Source organism: Haliotis rubra, unplaced genomic scaffold, assembly GCF_003918875.1.
Source record: "Haliotis rubra isolate DU_JTF1 unplaced genomic scaffold, ASM391887v1 Scf413, whole genome shotgun sequence".
Taxonomy (NCBI): Eukaryota; Metazoa; Mollusca; class Gastropoda; order Lepetellida; family Haliotidae; genus Haliotis; species Haliotis rubra.
In genome coordinates, this window is record NW_025767095.1 from 164434 (window position 1) to 181710 (window position 17277).

The 17277-nt window shown below is 40.4% G+C and overlaps 1 protein-coding gene across 1 annotated transcript in view; it reads left to right on the plus strand.

Moving 5' to 3' along the window:
• LOC124288165 (di-N-acetylchitobiase-like) overlaps positions 1–17277 on the plus strand; it is a 119868-nt gene that overhangs the window by 25459 nt on the left and 77132 nt on the right. Inside the window, exon 7 of the mRNA XM_046724744.1 lies at positions 7516–7609. Within this exon, the coding sequence (XP_046580700.1) occupies positions 7516–7609 (94 nt within the window). The remainder of the gene's footprint in view (positions 1–7515; positions 7610–17277) is intronic.

A 17277-nucleotide genomic window follows, 5' to 3' on the forward strand; every position in this document is an offset into this window, starting at 1 on the left:
TGATTCGGACACTGACTCGAGACATTCGTGAAGGACGCGAAGGCTAAGTGGTTCCATTTCTACCTCGCCTAGAAGAGCTTCGCGAAGCCCCCAGCGTTCGCGAAACCCCCAGCGTTCACGAAGCCCCCAGTGTTCGAGAAGCCCACAGCGTTTGCGAAGCCCTCACCGTTCGCGAAGCCCCCAGCCTTCACGAAGGATGTCTTCTCCAAGGTCTCCGTACACTAGCCACTCGTCAGTCCGTTCTCCACAGTCCTCTCATAGATCTTCCTATAGATCTAGGACTCCGACATATGACCCTACGTCAGAAGAGGAGGAAAGTATCATTTTCTCAGATGCTGAGATTAGATACTGGATGGTGAATGAGTTACAACTTGCTTTCCCATCGAAGAACGAGAATTCAACTCAGACTTACGTCATGAAGGATAATGATGTAGACTATTTCACCTTACCTCCTATTGACCCGATTGCAGCGGTACCAGCTAATCTGGATACAGCTTGCTCCAAATCTTCGAAAGCCCAAACGCAGATCAGCAGACAATTCAATTACGGAATTGAACAGCAGCCTTGTTACAGCGAATAAAACTCATATCGTCAACGATTTCCTGAGAAGAAATATGTACAAGTTCAGCTTTAATTCTACAATTATGACGATACATTCATGTATACAGTCTACAAGCTGACAACTTGCAAGTTTTATTGAACCTTTATATAAGGAAGTCGGAATTATCTTCAAGACTGAAGTTACTTTCACGACAGCCAGGAAAATAACCTACCCAGCATTAATATTACAGAGCGAGGTATTTCGGGCCGGAGGTTTCTGACGTTTACCATTAACCCTCGAAACACGTGGTTACTCGGGTAACTTTGGGAAGCTACGGTGAAGACCGACGATTGTTCTAATATCAACGACGGCACTATATTATACAAGGTTCCTTTTCCTGCTACACCGGTGACATCACAGCGCGGGTACTCTACAGAATCAAAATGCCTTGTTCTGATTGGACCGCGATGGACAACGCCCTACACAGAGGTCGAGCATAGTTCACAGTTCAAAACATAGGTTGCAAGTGACAACTTTATATCAGTGAACGAGCAAGCCTCCTTACAGTCCAGCTAATCTGAACCTTCATGATTGGGCTGCCTTCTTGAGGTTAGAGACCTCCCCCTGTCAAGTAAGGACGAGGGCACGGCAGTCAGGCGATTTTTTTACATAAAGTTCAACGATGGCAGTCACCCCTGGTTGTGCACCTACATCGTCAAGGACTTCGCAGCGAATTTACCTCGACGACCGGATACAAGTGGATCCAAATCCACAGCGTCTCAAACTACAGTTGAATTTCATCATCAAGACCAAGAGATTGAATGTTTGCGCAGGCGTCTCCTTAGTAGAGCCGGAATCGAAAACACATCTCTACGTAGACGCGTCACTACAAGGTTGGGGAGCCCACCTTGCCGGCAGGACAGCGTCAGGTCTATGGAGCAATCAAGAGAGCAAATGTTACATAATCTGCTAGAGATGCAAGCAGTCATAAATGCCATAAGTCACTGGAGCAACCTACTACAGAACGCTCAGTTGATGGTTCACACAGACAATTCAACAGTGGCGTTTTATGTGAACAAACAAGGTGCAACAAGGTCACAGAACCTACTGACTCGATGTTTCAGACTGTTCGATCTAATCGACAATCTAAACATACACGTCAGAGCTTGCCACATTCCAGGAGCATAGAATGTATTAGCAGACACTCTCTCTCGGCCACACCAACCGTCGCCGACAGAATGGATGCTCCACACAGAGATATTCAATCAAATAATCATGGAAATAGGATCTCCTCTGATAGACCTATTCGCCACTCGATTCAACAAGCAACTGACAACATTCGTTTCGCCAGTGCCAGACCCACTAGCATGGGCAACGGACGCACTAAGTATATCGTGGGAGGGACTCAACGCGTATGCTTTGCCGCCTCCAGCGTTAATCCCACAAGTCTTACAGAAAATCAGTCAAACGCAGAGCCTCCATCTGATCTGGTCGCGCCCTACTGACTAGCGAGAACTTGGGTTCCAGATCTCATACAAGAAATCGGAAAACCAATTCTTCAGCTCCCACAACACACCAATCTATTGATACATCCGCACACCAAACAGGTGCACGAAACACCAGAAGCATTCCAACTTCACGTATGGATTGTATCAAGGCATGTCTGAATAAGAGAGGTTATTCTGCCAAAGCGGCTAAAGCGGTCACGTTTGCACTACGTAACTCAACTCGTAACTTATGCGATGACAAATGGCACAGTTTTGTCAATTACGCTGCTAAGAAAGGATTCCCAGCCAGATATGCTACACATCCTCAAGTGGCAGATTGCTTATGTTATCTACGGCAAACTAAGAATCTAAAAGGCTCAACCTTGTCCACTTATATTGCAGCTATAAGTTCTGTCATAACTATGAGAACGGGCGTCAAGTTGACAAAAACACCAGAGTTACTCGCTTTGTTACGAGCGTTCCGATTGGAGGATCAGAAACGGAAGTTCACGCTCCAGCCTGGGATCTAAATATAGTGCTCCAACACCTCACTAGTGAGGCTTATGAACCATCGCTATCTACATCGTTTGAATCACTGACCCACAAAACCTTGTTCCTGTTAGCACTAGCTACGGCCGCCAGGATGTCAGAAATTCACGCACTGGATTACGAGAGAACACGCTTTGATGATATTCATAACATAGCTCATCTGGGACTTCGCTGGGATTTTATAGCGAAAAACCAACTGCCAGGTCAACCAGACAGATTATTCCACGTCCCAGCTCTCTCATCCATACTTGGACCGCATGATACGATGGATCTATCACTATGCCCAGTTCATGCACTGAAAATATATATCTCCAACGATCCAAACAGAGCAGAGGGATATTCAAGAGATTATTTATCCCTATATCTACAGCTACGCAGACGGAAGTCTCACGTACTACTATCTCTATCTGGATCAAAACTGTCATACTACGTGCCTACAAGGCTGCAGGACTTTACCCTCCAAGAGCTTCTAATCCTCACGAAATTGGAGCTCTAGCCTCAACTCTCTCTCTACATGGGAATTGCTCGTTGAATACCATAATGGAGGGATATTTCTGGAGATCCGATATGGTGGTTGCCAACCACTATCTGAGAGATATCACCACCAAGGACGTCTCAGGTATCCACCATTTCGGTCCCATGGTCCTCGCTCAACAGTTGACAGTTCCACGGAGAAGATAAGTCTATCTTACAGAATCTATACTTATCTGATAACAGTACTAATAGCTACATGCTATCTATATATTTTGCTTAAGTTTAATTTATTATCTTAAGCTCAGTACTATGGTTTTTATATCATACTATATATAAGCTAACAACTCTACGGAGTTTGTTATTATATATTTAGCTTAAGTTAATCATATCTTAAGCTCAGTTCTATGGTGACATTATAATGTATTAGCTAACAAACTCTACAGAGTTTTGCTATTATATATGTAGCTTAAGTTAATTATATCTTAAGCACAGTACTATACTCATAGCATAAAAATATATTAGCTAACAAACTCTACGGAGTTTTTTGCTATTATATATGTAGCTTAAGTTTATTCATATCTTAAGCTCAGTACTGTGTTATATCATATAAGTATATTAGCTAACAAACTCTGAAGAGTTTTTTGCTATTATATATTTAGCTTAAGTTTCATCATATCTTAAGCATTATGGTTACATTATAAAATGTATTAGCTAACAAACTCTACGGAGTTTTTTTTGCTATTTAGGTAGCTTAAGTTAATTTTATCTTAAGCACAGTACTATACTCATATCATAAAATATATTAGCTAACAAACTCTACGAAGTTTTGCTATTATATATATAGCTTAAGTTTTATTCATATTTTAAGCTTAGTACTATGTTTACTCCATAAAAGTATATTAGCTAATAAACTCTAAGGAGTTTTTTCTATTATATATTTAGCTTAAGTTTAATCATATCTTAAGCTCAGTACTATGTTTATATCATAAAAGTATTTTAGCTAACAAACTCTAAGGAGTTTATGCTATCATATTAACAAGCTTAAGTCTATTAGTCTTAAGCATTGTATTAATGTTATATATACTTTTATCATAATAAGTAAATTGTAATAACCTTTATATGGCAGCTGATAAGTTAGCAGCAGGAATTCATCAGTTCAGTGCCTTTATGAAGTTCCCATAGGGTTATTACAATCTTCACAGTTCAAATCACTAATTATTAAAATCCAAAGTATTATATATTCCCACCTCCTTTTCCGTCGGATTCTACAAGCAATAAGCATGAGTCAGGATAAGGAAAAATATGTAATTTTTAGAGTAAAATTGATATTTTATACTTATCCTGACTCATGAGGTAAGGGGGCGGTGGGGTAGCCTAGTGGTTCAAGCGTTGGCTCGTCACCCCGAAGACCCGGGTTCGATTCCCCACATGGGCACAATGTGTTAAGCCCATTTCTGGTGTCCCCTGCCGTGATATTGCTTGAATATTGCTAAAAGCGACGTGAAACTAAACTCAGTCAGTCATGAGGTAAGCCCTCCCATCCTCCCCACATAACACTTTGGATTTCCCTTGAAATTCAAGTGTTGGGCTCAGTATATGAGGAGAGAGTGAGGCACATGGGTTGAGGTGGCGCCCTCGTTCCCGAGCTTAGGCAAGGGAGGCAACTTGTGGTTAGTACTAATTAGTGATTTCTTTATTGAAGGGAACTTCAATTGGGAGATACACGTGTTCCACTATGCTCGCAAGAAGAAGAAGACAAGCAATAAGCATGAGTCAGGATAAGTAAAAAATATCAATTTTACTCTAAAAATTACATTTATATACTTATCCTGACTCATGAGGTAAACCCTCCCATCCTCCCCACATGACACTTTGGATTTCCCTGCAAATTCAAGTGTCGGGCTCGTTATAAGGAGAGAGTGAAGCATGTGGGATACGGTGGTGCCGTCTTTCCCGCCAGGGGAACAAAGAGGGGCAACTCTTGGTGAGTAGTGATTAAGTGATTTTACGTATGTTTCAATTGAAGGGAGCTTCAATAGGGAGATACAAGTGTTCCACTATGTTCGCAAAAAGAAGAAGACAAGCAAAAGAGCATGAGTCAGGATAAGTATAAAAAATCAATTTTATTCAGAAAATTACATTTTCGTGAGTGCGACATTTCGATACAGATTCTTGTACCGTTGTCAAGCAAGAGTGATACATGAAGTGGAGGAGCTGCATATATATGCTGTGTATAACAATGAAACTACATACATTGTAATTGACAAAGGAAACAACATTATTGCCAACATCCCCGCATCAATTCACCATTGAAACAGAGCAGAACAACCAACTACCTTTCCTTGATGTCCTCGTATCCCTCACCTCCTGCAACCAACTCCAGATCTCCGTGTAATAGAAAACTGCCCATACGGATTAATACATCCACTACAACTCCAACCCTAAAGTCAAGACCGGCGTCATCTCTACATTGACCAGAAGAGCCAAAAACATCTGCTCAACAAACCTACGAGAAGAAATTGAACACCTAAGGAAAGTCTTTGTAGAACGCAACCACTACCCACCTGAAATAGTCAACAGAACCATTGAAGCAACGCTTTCACCTCCTGCCAAAAGATCGAAACCAGAATCAGCCCCCATCAAGATATCCATTCCCTACATTGGTAAACCATCACACCAAATCAGCCGACTCCTGAAACAACAGGCAGGCATAGACACAACCTTCTCAGCGTCCTCCAGCCTCAACAACCTCCTCCATGCCAACGGAAGAAAACAACCCACTGTCAACAACAACAACAACAACCCGAAATGTGTTATTTATAAAATAAACTGTGATTGTGGACAAAGCTACATAGGTGAAACATCCCGACCCATCAACACCCGAGTCAAAGAACATCGCACCTCTGTTGCTAACTCCGACACCAAATCAGCTATCTCTGACCACATCAAAGCAAACCCCAATCACCAAATAGAGTGGTCCGACTTCACCATTCTCGCCAACAACCAAACGGACTTCACTAAACGCAAGGTCACCGAAGCCATTCACATCAAACGCCATAAGCCCACCATCAACCGTGACCAAGGATACTTCATTCCATCAGCTTATGATCCACTCCTCCACCAAGCCCAATCTATTGTATAAACATCGCACCTATCGTATAAACATCTCCTTCATTGTACCATTCCTTCATTGTACCACTCCTGTATTTATACATCTCTGGCTTCCATTCACTATCCTTTGTGTACTCACTGGCTTCATCAGCTAACTGCTTAACCAATTATGGCAATAATGTTGTTTCCTTTGTCAATTACAATGTATGTTGTTTCATTGTTATACACAGTATAAATATGCAGCTCCTCCACTTCATGTATAACTCTTGTGTGACAACGGTACAAGAATCTGTATCGAAACGTCGCACTCACGAAATAAAGAAGTTGTTATCCATAAAAACTTGTTCCATATTGCTAGATGGGGTTGTATGGTTGTGTTGATATTTGCTATGTGGGGTTGTATGGTTGTGTTGATATTTGCTATATGGGGTTGTATGGTTGTGTTGATAGTTGCTGGATGGGGTTGTATGGTTATGTTGATAGTTGCTAGATGGGGTTGTATGGTTGTGTTGATAGTTGATAGATTGAGTTGTATGGTTGTGTTGATATTTGCTAGATGGGGTTGTAAGATTGTGTCTATAGTTGCTAGATGGGGTTGTATGGTTGTGTTGATATTTGCTAGATGGGGTTGTAAGATTGTGTCTATAGTTGCTAGATGGGGTTGTATGGTTGTGTTGATATTTGTTAGATGGGGTTGTATGGTTGTGTTGATATTTGCTATATGGGGTTGTAAGATTGTGTCTATAGTTGCTAGATGGGGTTGTATGGTTGTGTTGATATTTGCTAGATGGGGTTGTATGGTTGTGTTGATATTTGCTAGATGGGGTTGTATGGTTGTGTCTAGTTGCTATATGGGGTTGTATGGTTGTGTTGATATTTGCTAGATGGGGTTGTATGGTTGTGTCTATAGTTGCTAGATGGGGTTGTATGGTTGTGTTGATATTTGCTATATGGTGTTGTATCGTTGTATTGATAGTTTTTAGACTGGGTTTTGTGTTTTTGTTGAAAGTTCCTAGATAGGATATGTATCATGTTTCCAGAATGTGTTTTGTATGAGTAAGTGTGTGAGTTAAGTTTTACGCCACATTCGGTAATATTACAGCTATATGGCGGCGGTCTGTAAATAATCGAGTGAGGGCAAGATAATCCAGTGATCAACAACATGAGCATTGATCTGCGTAATTGGGAACCTGTGACATGTGTCAACCAAGTCAGCGAGCCTGACCACCCGATCCCTTTAGTCGTCTCTTACCACAAGCATGGGTTACTGAAGGCCAATATTCTAACCTGGACCTTCACTGGTTGTTTTGTATGAAGTGATATATCATGTCTGTTACTGCGGTTCTGTTCCAGATTTCCAACCTTTCCCAGTGTCACCAGTTCTGGTATGAGAACGTCCACAGTCTGAGGCTCAAGTATCAGTATGTCCATGATTTTGGTCTCAAAGGTAAACAAACAATTCAAATTTTTTGCAGATACACCTGTAGACTTACACCTGTATAGATATACCTGTAGACTTATACTTGTATAGATACACCTGGAGACTTACACCTGTAGTCTTATGCCTGTATAGATACACCTGTTGACTTACACCTGTAGTCTTATGCCTGTATAGAAACACCTGTTGACTTACACTTGTATAGATACACCTGGAGACTTACACCTGTAGTCTTATGCCTGTAGAGATACACCTGTAGTCTTATGCCTGTATAGATACACCTGTAGACTTACACCTGTAGACTTACACCTGTATAGATACACCTGTAGTCTTATGCCTGTATAGATACACCTGTAGACTTACACCTGTATAGATACACCTGTAGACTTACACCTGTAGTCTTATGCCTGTATAGATACACCTGTTGACTTACACCTGTAGTCTTATGCCTGTATAGAAACACCTGTTGACTTACACTTGTATAGATACACCTGGAGACTTACACCTGTAGTCTTATGCCTGTAGAGATACACCTGTAGTCTTATGCCTGTATAGATACACCTGTAGACTTACACCTGTATAGATACACCTGTAGTCTTATGCCTGTATAGATACACCTGTAGACTTACACCTGTATAGATACACCTGTAGTCTTATACCTGTATAGATACACCTGTAGTCTTACACCTGTATAGATACACCTGTAGACTTACACCTGTAGTCTTATGCCTGTACAGATACACCTGTAGTCTTATGCCTGTTGACTTACACTTGTATAGATACACCTGTATACTTACACCTGTAGTCTTATGCCTGTATACTTACACCTGTAGTCTACACCTGTATAGATACACCTGTAGACTTACACCTGTATAGATACACCTGTAGTCTTATACCTGTATAGATACACCTGTAAACTTACACCTGTATAGATACACCTGTAGTCTTATACCTGTATAGATACACCTGTAGACTTACACCTGTATAGATACACCTGTAGTCTCGTGCTTGTTTAGATACACCTGAAGACTTACACCTGTATAGATACACCTGTAGTCTTACACCTGTATAGATACACCTGTATAGATACATATGTAGTCTTATACCTGTACAGATACACCTGTAGTCTTATACCTGTATAGATACACCTGTAGACTTACACCTGTAGTCTTATGCCTGTATAGATATACCTGTAGACTTACATCTGTATAGATACACCTGTAGTCTCATGCTTGTATAGATACACCTGTGGACTTACACCTGTATAGATACACCTGTAGTCTTACACTTGTATAGATACACCTATAGACTTACACCTGTATAGATACACCTGTAGACTTACACCTGTAGTCTTACACCTGTATAGATACACCTGTAGTCTTATGCCTGTATAGATACACCTGTAGTCTTATGCCTGTGTAGATACACCTGTAGTCTCATGCTTGTATAGATACACCTGAAGACTTACACCTGTATAGATACACCTGTAGTCTTACACCTGTATAGATACACCTGTAGTCTTATACCTGTATAGATACACCTGTAGACTTACACCTGTATAGATACACCTGTATAGATACACCTGTAGTCTTATGCCTGTATAGATACACCTGTATAGATACACCTGTAGTCTTATACCTGTATAGATACACCTGTAGACTTACACCTGTATAGATACACCTGTATAGATACACCTGTAGTCTTACACTTGTATAGATACACCTATAGACTTACACCTGTATAGATACACCTGTAGACTTACACCTGTAGTCTTACACCTGTATAGATACACCTGTAGTCTTACACCTGTGTAGATACACCTGTAGTCTTACACCTGTGTAGATACACCTGTAGTCTTATGCTTGTATAGATACACCTGTAGACTTACCTACCTACCTACCTACCTACCTACCTGCAAATACTTGTATAGCGCCAATATCTGTAAACCGCTCAAAGGTGCTTTGGCTCTAAGATGGTAGAGTTCAAATGCTTCAACAAAGAGACAAGTCTTTAGATTTGATTTAAAAACAGCTAAATCTGGTTGTGTTCTGAGGTGGAAGATTGTTCCAGAGATGAGGGCCAGTCGTCTCAAGTGACTTGTCAACATATGTTTTTGTCCTAGTCACAGGAATTGTCAAAAGACACTGGCCATTTGATCGGAGTGAATGTACAGGAGTATAACGATGGAACAGATCACAGAGGTACTGAGGAGCTAGACCATGTATACTTTTGAAACCAAGGAGTAGAGTTTTATATTTTATGCGGTAGTGGACGGGAAGCCAATGAAGTGAGTGAAGAACGGGAGTAATGTGGTCGGATCTCAGAGAGACCACTCTGGCTGCAGTATTCTGCACCTTCTTAAGCTTGTGTATAAGATTGTTTGGGAGGCCCACAAGAAGCGCATTACAGTAGTCAAGACGAGATGTTACATATGCCTGAATAAGAGATGCTGTAGTCTTGACGTCCAGGTATCGTCGAATCATACAGATGTTGGGAATACGCCCTTCTACAGATGTTATTGATGTGTCGCTCCATGGACAGTGAGGAATTAAAAATAACTCCCAAGTTTCGTACCTCATGGTTTGGCTGAATCTCACACTGACCGATGCTGAATTTAGGAAGAGAGATACTGGGTTGGAGACGCTTAGGGTGGAAAACTATGAGTTCAGTTTTATCATCATTCAGTTTGTGGTAGTGTGACGACATCCAGATTTTGATGCAGCTGACACACTCTTCAATGGTGAGAAATGAAGACACAGCTGATGAGGAAAGTAAGGGTTTGAATGATATGTAAATTTGAGTGTCATCAGCATATAAATGCAGTCCAAGGTTGAAGGATCTGGCTTGATATCACCTAGAGGAGAAGTATAAATAGTGAAAAGTAGAGGTCAAGAACCGATCCCTGGGGACGCACGCCATAAGCAAGATTCTTAGCACTGGAGATGTGACCATCATTGATCACCGATTGATGTCTGTCTGCTATGTATGACTCAAACCACTGAAGAGCAGTTCCTCTAATACCCATCCTGGTCTCAAGTGTATGCATCAGAATAGTATGGTCGATAGTATCGAAGGCACTACTCAAATCAAGTAGAACCAATACTGCAGCACCATCTTTGTCTACGGCTTTCAGGATGTCACTGTGCACTTTAACTAGTGCGGTTTCCATGGAGTGGAAATTCCGGTATGCTGATTGCATGACTTCGAAACACCCGTTTAAGGTCATGTGTTCCTTGAGTCTTGATGTGGCCACACGCTCAATCAATTTTGAGGTGAATGGTAAATTTGTGACTGGCCAATATTTTTTAAGAGTTTTTGATCTAAATTTTTCTTCTTCAGGAGTGGAGTTACAACTTCATTTTTCAATGTTTCCGGCATCATACCTTCCTGAAAAGATTTATTGACAACAGAGGTGAATATAGGGGCAAAGGTATCCAGAGAGTTCTTAAGAAGCCATGTAGGAATAGGGCCAAGAATACATGACTTTGTCGGTGACTTAGAAACAAGTTTCACAATCTCTGCTTCTGTTGCTGGTCTGAAATGGGATAGGCATGGAAATGCAGCTGCTGGTTGGGGCTCACTGTGTGGAAGGTCATCATGTGATAGTGAGTCTCTGATTGTGGAAATCTTCTGGGAAAAGAAGTCTGAGAAGTTGTCAACTAATTGATCAACGGGATGTATGAGAAGGAAGAGACAGGGAATTATCCTTAAAGAACAAATAAACTTTGTTTTTTTGTACTCTTTTAATTATTACATATGAAAGATGTGTGGTTAGTCTTATGCGGAACACCAAATTCATTCTTAAAAAACTTGTGGTTAATTAATACCGAGCGATTAAAAGTTGCCAAAAAGTCACCTGCTTCACTCTCGTCCGCCAACGAAACCACAGACAGGTTACGTAACTCTGTCGCCAGAGCACTGCAGTGGCGTCATATGAGGAGCGATTTTCAGTTAGTTGTATATTAAAGTGTGTAGCTTAGCTCGTCATTTGATGATTTCGACATCAGCGAAGACATGCCGAATCGTTGCGTTGTAGATCAATTGCTCCTAGTGGTGAGGCGATGGTGTCACCATGCACAGATTTCCACAGGACCCGCGGTTAAGTGCTAAATGGGTTATGTTTGTGAGTGCGAAGGCGCGGCGTTGTGGAAGCCTGAAGCGATATCTTACTTGTATTCAGATGCGGCTTCCGCGGAAGTTAAAGAATCAAAACTTCTTACTAGTTGTAGTAACATATGTATATGATTGGTGACCATAAAGATTTTCCATGACACAACGTGTAACATAACGATTTCTTCCTCGGAAGTGAGGTTGTGATCGAAGTAACAATAATACTGTATTATATTGACACCCACCTCGCTTCCACAAAAGAAATTGTTATGTTATAAGCTATGTCATGCAAAATCCTATTGGCTATCAATCAAATACATATTTTAATACCAGTAGAAAGTAGTTTTGATTTTGTAACTCGGTGAAAACAAACCTAAATAGCATTTATCCTCAGACTGGCGGATGAAAATCGTAAAGTGACGGGCTAAAGTCTGTTAGAATTAATGAGATTATGGTTTGTTTTCATCAAATTAGAAAATCAAAACTACTTTCTACTTAAGTAGTTAAATATGTATTTGAATCATGACCAAAAGGATTTTGCATGACACAACTTATAACATAACAATTTCTTCCACGGAGGCGAGGTGGGGTCGAAGTGACAATACTGCGATAAATTTCTTGCTACATTCCGCGTGGTTAGCGTCCACTCACCAGTATGTAGATACTAGTCAATAATGCGTCTTTATATTTGGTCTTTTAATCCTAATTAGTTTAAAATCATACTTGTATGCATTTTGAAACTAAATAAAAAGCATACGATCTGCTGATACTTATAGTGAATTTATAACTGGACTGTAATATCTAGACATTTTATAGTTTGCCAATGTGAATCATAATTCGCACACACGCCCTAGTGTATGTTGTCTGTCTCATTACACTTCACGGCGAAAACAATGATTCTGTTGAATGCTACGACAAATGAAAAACAACAAAATGCAAATATTAAAATTAAAACAGATTAAAGTGATAGGAACAATGTCAGGCTTGTTCGAGGAATGTATCCCTCAATATCCACAAAAACGAGTGATATGACATTCATCTGCATCTGTTCCAAGTGATGTGTCATTTAACAGTTTAATATACGAAAAAGTGATATATCGTTTCAGGTATTTCACATTGGTGTATAGTCTCAATGGTCACCCAATTGCAAGATAGCACACCTGGCAACTAATTGCTAGATGTCCGCCATTCTTTAAAAAAAAGTAATTTAGTTAGCCAATAATGAGCATTCATCTGCAGCTGTTCCAAGTGATGTGTCATTTAACAGTCTAATATACGAAAAAGTGATATATCGTTTCAGGTATTTCACATTGGTGTATAGTCTCAATGGTCACCCAATTGCAAGATAGCACACCTGGCAACTAATTGCTTGATGTCCGCCATTCTTTAAAAAAAAGTAATTTAGTTAGCCAATAATGAGCATTCAATCAATGTATTGGCGGTTAATCCTTTGAAAGAAGGAGGTTGTTTTTACGCAGACACAGACACGACATAGTGTATTCAGTATAGATTAGTAAATCTACATACATAAACACTACCTTTTGACAAATCCGCTGTGTAAGATAAAAGTAATTAATCAATCAGCGTGTTATCAGTTAATCCTTTGATTGATGTTTATAATGTTGAGTATTTACTCCAGACACAAGAAATACCAAATGGGATCCTTTGTCGGGTAATCTAAGTGGTGTTACCACTAATTATACCTGTTATAAATTCATTAACTGACCATCAAGTGAATGATGACAAATAACATGTGTAGGTATATACCACCTAACACGGGTTACGACAAGGGAGTATTAATTGCTGTATTGCATGCAATTGTAATTGCATGTGAAAACTTATGGGCCGACACTGTTTTGAGAATACGAACGGATTCATTGTTGCATAAGAAATACATATAAGCATTTTCTGTGTGCTAAAGCTGTATGTACCTATTTACCTAAGTAAACTTTCAGATTCTTCTAGCAATGGCTAAGTAGGGTTGTTTAAGTTACGGATTCAAAAAAATCGAATGTCAAGTTTTAATATCATACGTAATAGACGTCATATTTTTACATGACATGATTAAATATCGAGGTAACAAAACCCACAGAAATTGGATCAATTTGGATCAGTCATTATACCATCTAGGCATTAGAAATCCTGAAAAAGCCCACACTGTTTTGATACTTTATTACAATCAGACAAGAACTACCGGGGATATTTTCAAGTAAGTGCATCTGATGGGCATCCACCCTTCTTAATGTGTCGCACTGTTTAGGTTGATGAAGTTAATCGTAACCGCTATCACTAACGTCTGGTTCGAACAAATAAGGACTAGCGACACCAAGCCATTTTGACAGAATCGTCTATGAAAACAAGTTGTAACTCGGAAACTTGGCAAGGCAGGAGACAAAATTAAATGACAGTAGATTGTGAGAACATATAGCTTTCATTTTTCACATCAGTTGTCACAATTTCAGGTTTATACAAACCTGTAAACAAGATAATTTACCCCTGAAATGTACATGAATTCTGCATCGGCCCTCATATCTATTCCTCATATGGCGTCACAGAAGGCGGCGCCCCGCTCTGATTGGTTGAAATTTTCGTTCGCGGGTGAGAATTCTGCACTGTTGTCAAAAAGGTCGATTTAAATTAATTAAAGATCGAAATGAGTAGTGTTTATGATGGGGTTTCATTTATGACGATGCCAATTAGTGATTTATGTATTTGTACCTCCCTACAGTATATGTGATCTTTAAACAAGCCTGTTAGCTATCCTGAACACGTCCTTCTGTCCATCCACATCCTGCAGTGCAGCTTTGTAATAGCTTGACTTGGCTGTCTCCATAAGAGAGTGAACATGATGTCTCTGGTTGTCATGCATCTGCTTACGAATGGCTAACTTGGTGTGTCTAAACTGTTTCTCGAGTTTATGCCTCAGGCGTTTAGCCGATCAAATTTCGTCATTATACCAGGGTGATTCTGGATGAAGAGTTACAGTACAGGACTTCAATGGAGCATGATGGTCAGCAAGTTTCCTGAGCTGGAGTGTCATACAGAGTAACATATTCACTGTTGGAGAGATCTGAAGAGCTAGAAATAGCTGTTGTCATATCTAGCTGAAACTCTTGAAGATCAATGTCCTTCCACTTGCGAAATGAGATTTTCTTTCTGGTCTGTCTTTCAACTGAGATGTTGACTTACACCTGTGTAAAGATACACCTGAAAATTAATCGTACAGCCTGTACAGATACCCCCGTAGTAAGATACACCTGTAGTCTTCAGTCTGGTGAGATACACCTGTAGTCTTCAGTCTGTTCAGATACACCTGTAGTCTTCAGTCTGTTCAGATACACCTGTAGTCTTCAGTCTGGTGAGATACACCTGTAGTCTTCAGTCTGTTCAGATACACCTGTAGTCTTCAGTCTGTTCAGATACACCTGTAGTCTTCAGTCTGTTCAGATACACCTGTAGTCTTCAGTCTGTTGAGATACACCTGTAGTCTTCAGTCTGTTCAGATACATGTCATGTCCTTCTGCTGCTTACATACACCTGCAGTGGTCAACCAACTCTTTCAGGTATTGCTATTTACTTTGCTTGTAGTCTTCAGTCTTTGAGGATCTGTCAAAGTCCCATACCTGACCAACGTGGGATTTCTTCGGGGCATGTGGAACTGGGTGCTGCATGGAATCGCCAACAGACAACAGTGCAACAACCTCCCCCAGTGAAGTATCATCCTGGTAAGTGAACCTTTATCATAACACCATGCTTGTAAGTGTACCTTTATCATAACACCATGCTTGTAAGTGTACCTTTATCATCACACCATGCTGGTAAGTGAACCTTTATCATAACACCATGCTTGTAAGTGTACCTTTATCATAACACCATAGTGCTAAGTGTACCTTTATCATAACACCATGCTGGTAAGTGTACCTTTGTCATAACACCATGCTGGTAAGTGTACCTTTATCATAACACCATGCTCCACAGACACCAATGTAACAACCTCCCCAGTGAAGTATCATCCTGGTAAGTGTACCTTTATCATAACACCATGCTGGTAAGTGTACCTTTATCATCACACCATGATGGTAAGTGTACTTTTATCATAACACCATGCTGCTAAGTGTACCTTTATCATAACACCATGCTGGTAAGTGTACCTTTATCATAACACCATGCTGGTAAGTGTACCTTTATCATAACACCATGTTGCTAAGGGTACCTTTATCATCACACCATGCTGGTAAGTGTACCTTTATCATAACACCATGCTGGTAAGTGTACCTTTATCATAACACCATGCTGCTAAGTGTACCTTTATCATAACACCATGCTTGTAAGTGTATCTTTATCCTTAACGCCATGCTGGTAAGGTAGTGCCTTTATCATAACACCATGCTAAAGGGTACCTATCAATCACACCATGCTGGTAAGTGTACCTTTATCATCACACCATGCTGGTAAGTGTACCTTTATCATAACACCATGCTGGTAAGTGTACCTTTATCATAACACCATGCTGGTGGTAAGTGTACCTTTATCATAACACCATGCTGGTAAGTGTACCTTTATCATCACACCATGCTGGTAAGTGTACCTTTTACATCATCACCATGCTGGTTGGTGTACCTTTATCATAACACCATGCTGGTAAGTGTGCCTTTATCATAACACCATGCATGCTGGTAAGTGTGCCTTTATCATAACACCATGCTGGTAGTGTGCCTTTATCATAACACCATGCTGCTAACGTGTGCTTTTATCATAACACTGGATGTGTAGCATTCAGTAAAATACAATACTTTTAAGTGTATCTTCAGTTTAACACCCACGTTGGTAAGCGTAACTTCAGTTCTAACACCATGTTGCTACAAATTGTGTTAACACCGTCGGGTTAAGTTAACCACCCACGTGGTAAGGCGTAGCTTCAGTTTAACACCATGTTGGTAAGTGTTGACTTCAGTTTAACACCATGTGTTGGTAAGTGTAACCGGTTAAACACCATGTTGGTACCTCACACATCCCTCACTCCACCGATATATGTTCCAGATGAACATACGTTGTCGCTGATGTTGCTGTTGGCTGCCTGCTGTTGGGGTTGGTGCTTGAGTGCTGTTCATTTACGTGTCTGGGTCTGCGGAATCTGGGTGAGGAAGACACCTGGTGCTGCATGGTCAGCGAGACCACCAGGTGGAGTACCACGATGAGATGATGACCTCAACTTGTGATCATCATGCAGCTGTAAGCCGATTCACCAACAACAAACAAATAATGTTAGCTTAGGTTGGAGCACCGAGTCCCCTATTAGCAAATGATTCAATGGGTTAACTGATTTCAAGACTTCTATCACTTTAGCAGGACTGGGCTTTGTGTACTTTTAATGTCACATTAACACAACATAGAATTTTTCGCATTATTTTTTTTGGAAATCAAGGAAGGTACATCTGTTACATGATAAGGTTGATTTTGTCCTTGGAAATGATTGTTTGTTCGGGGATAGGATGTATTTGTGACATTGATTCAGTACTTAACATTCACTGAACTCCCCGGTTCAGCAACTGTTGGAGGCGGTTCCA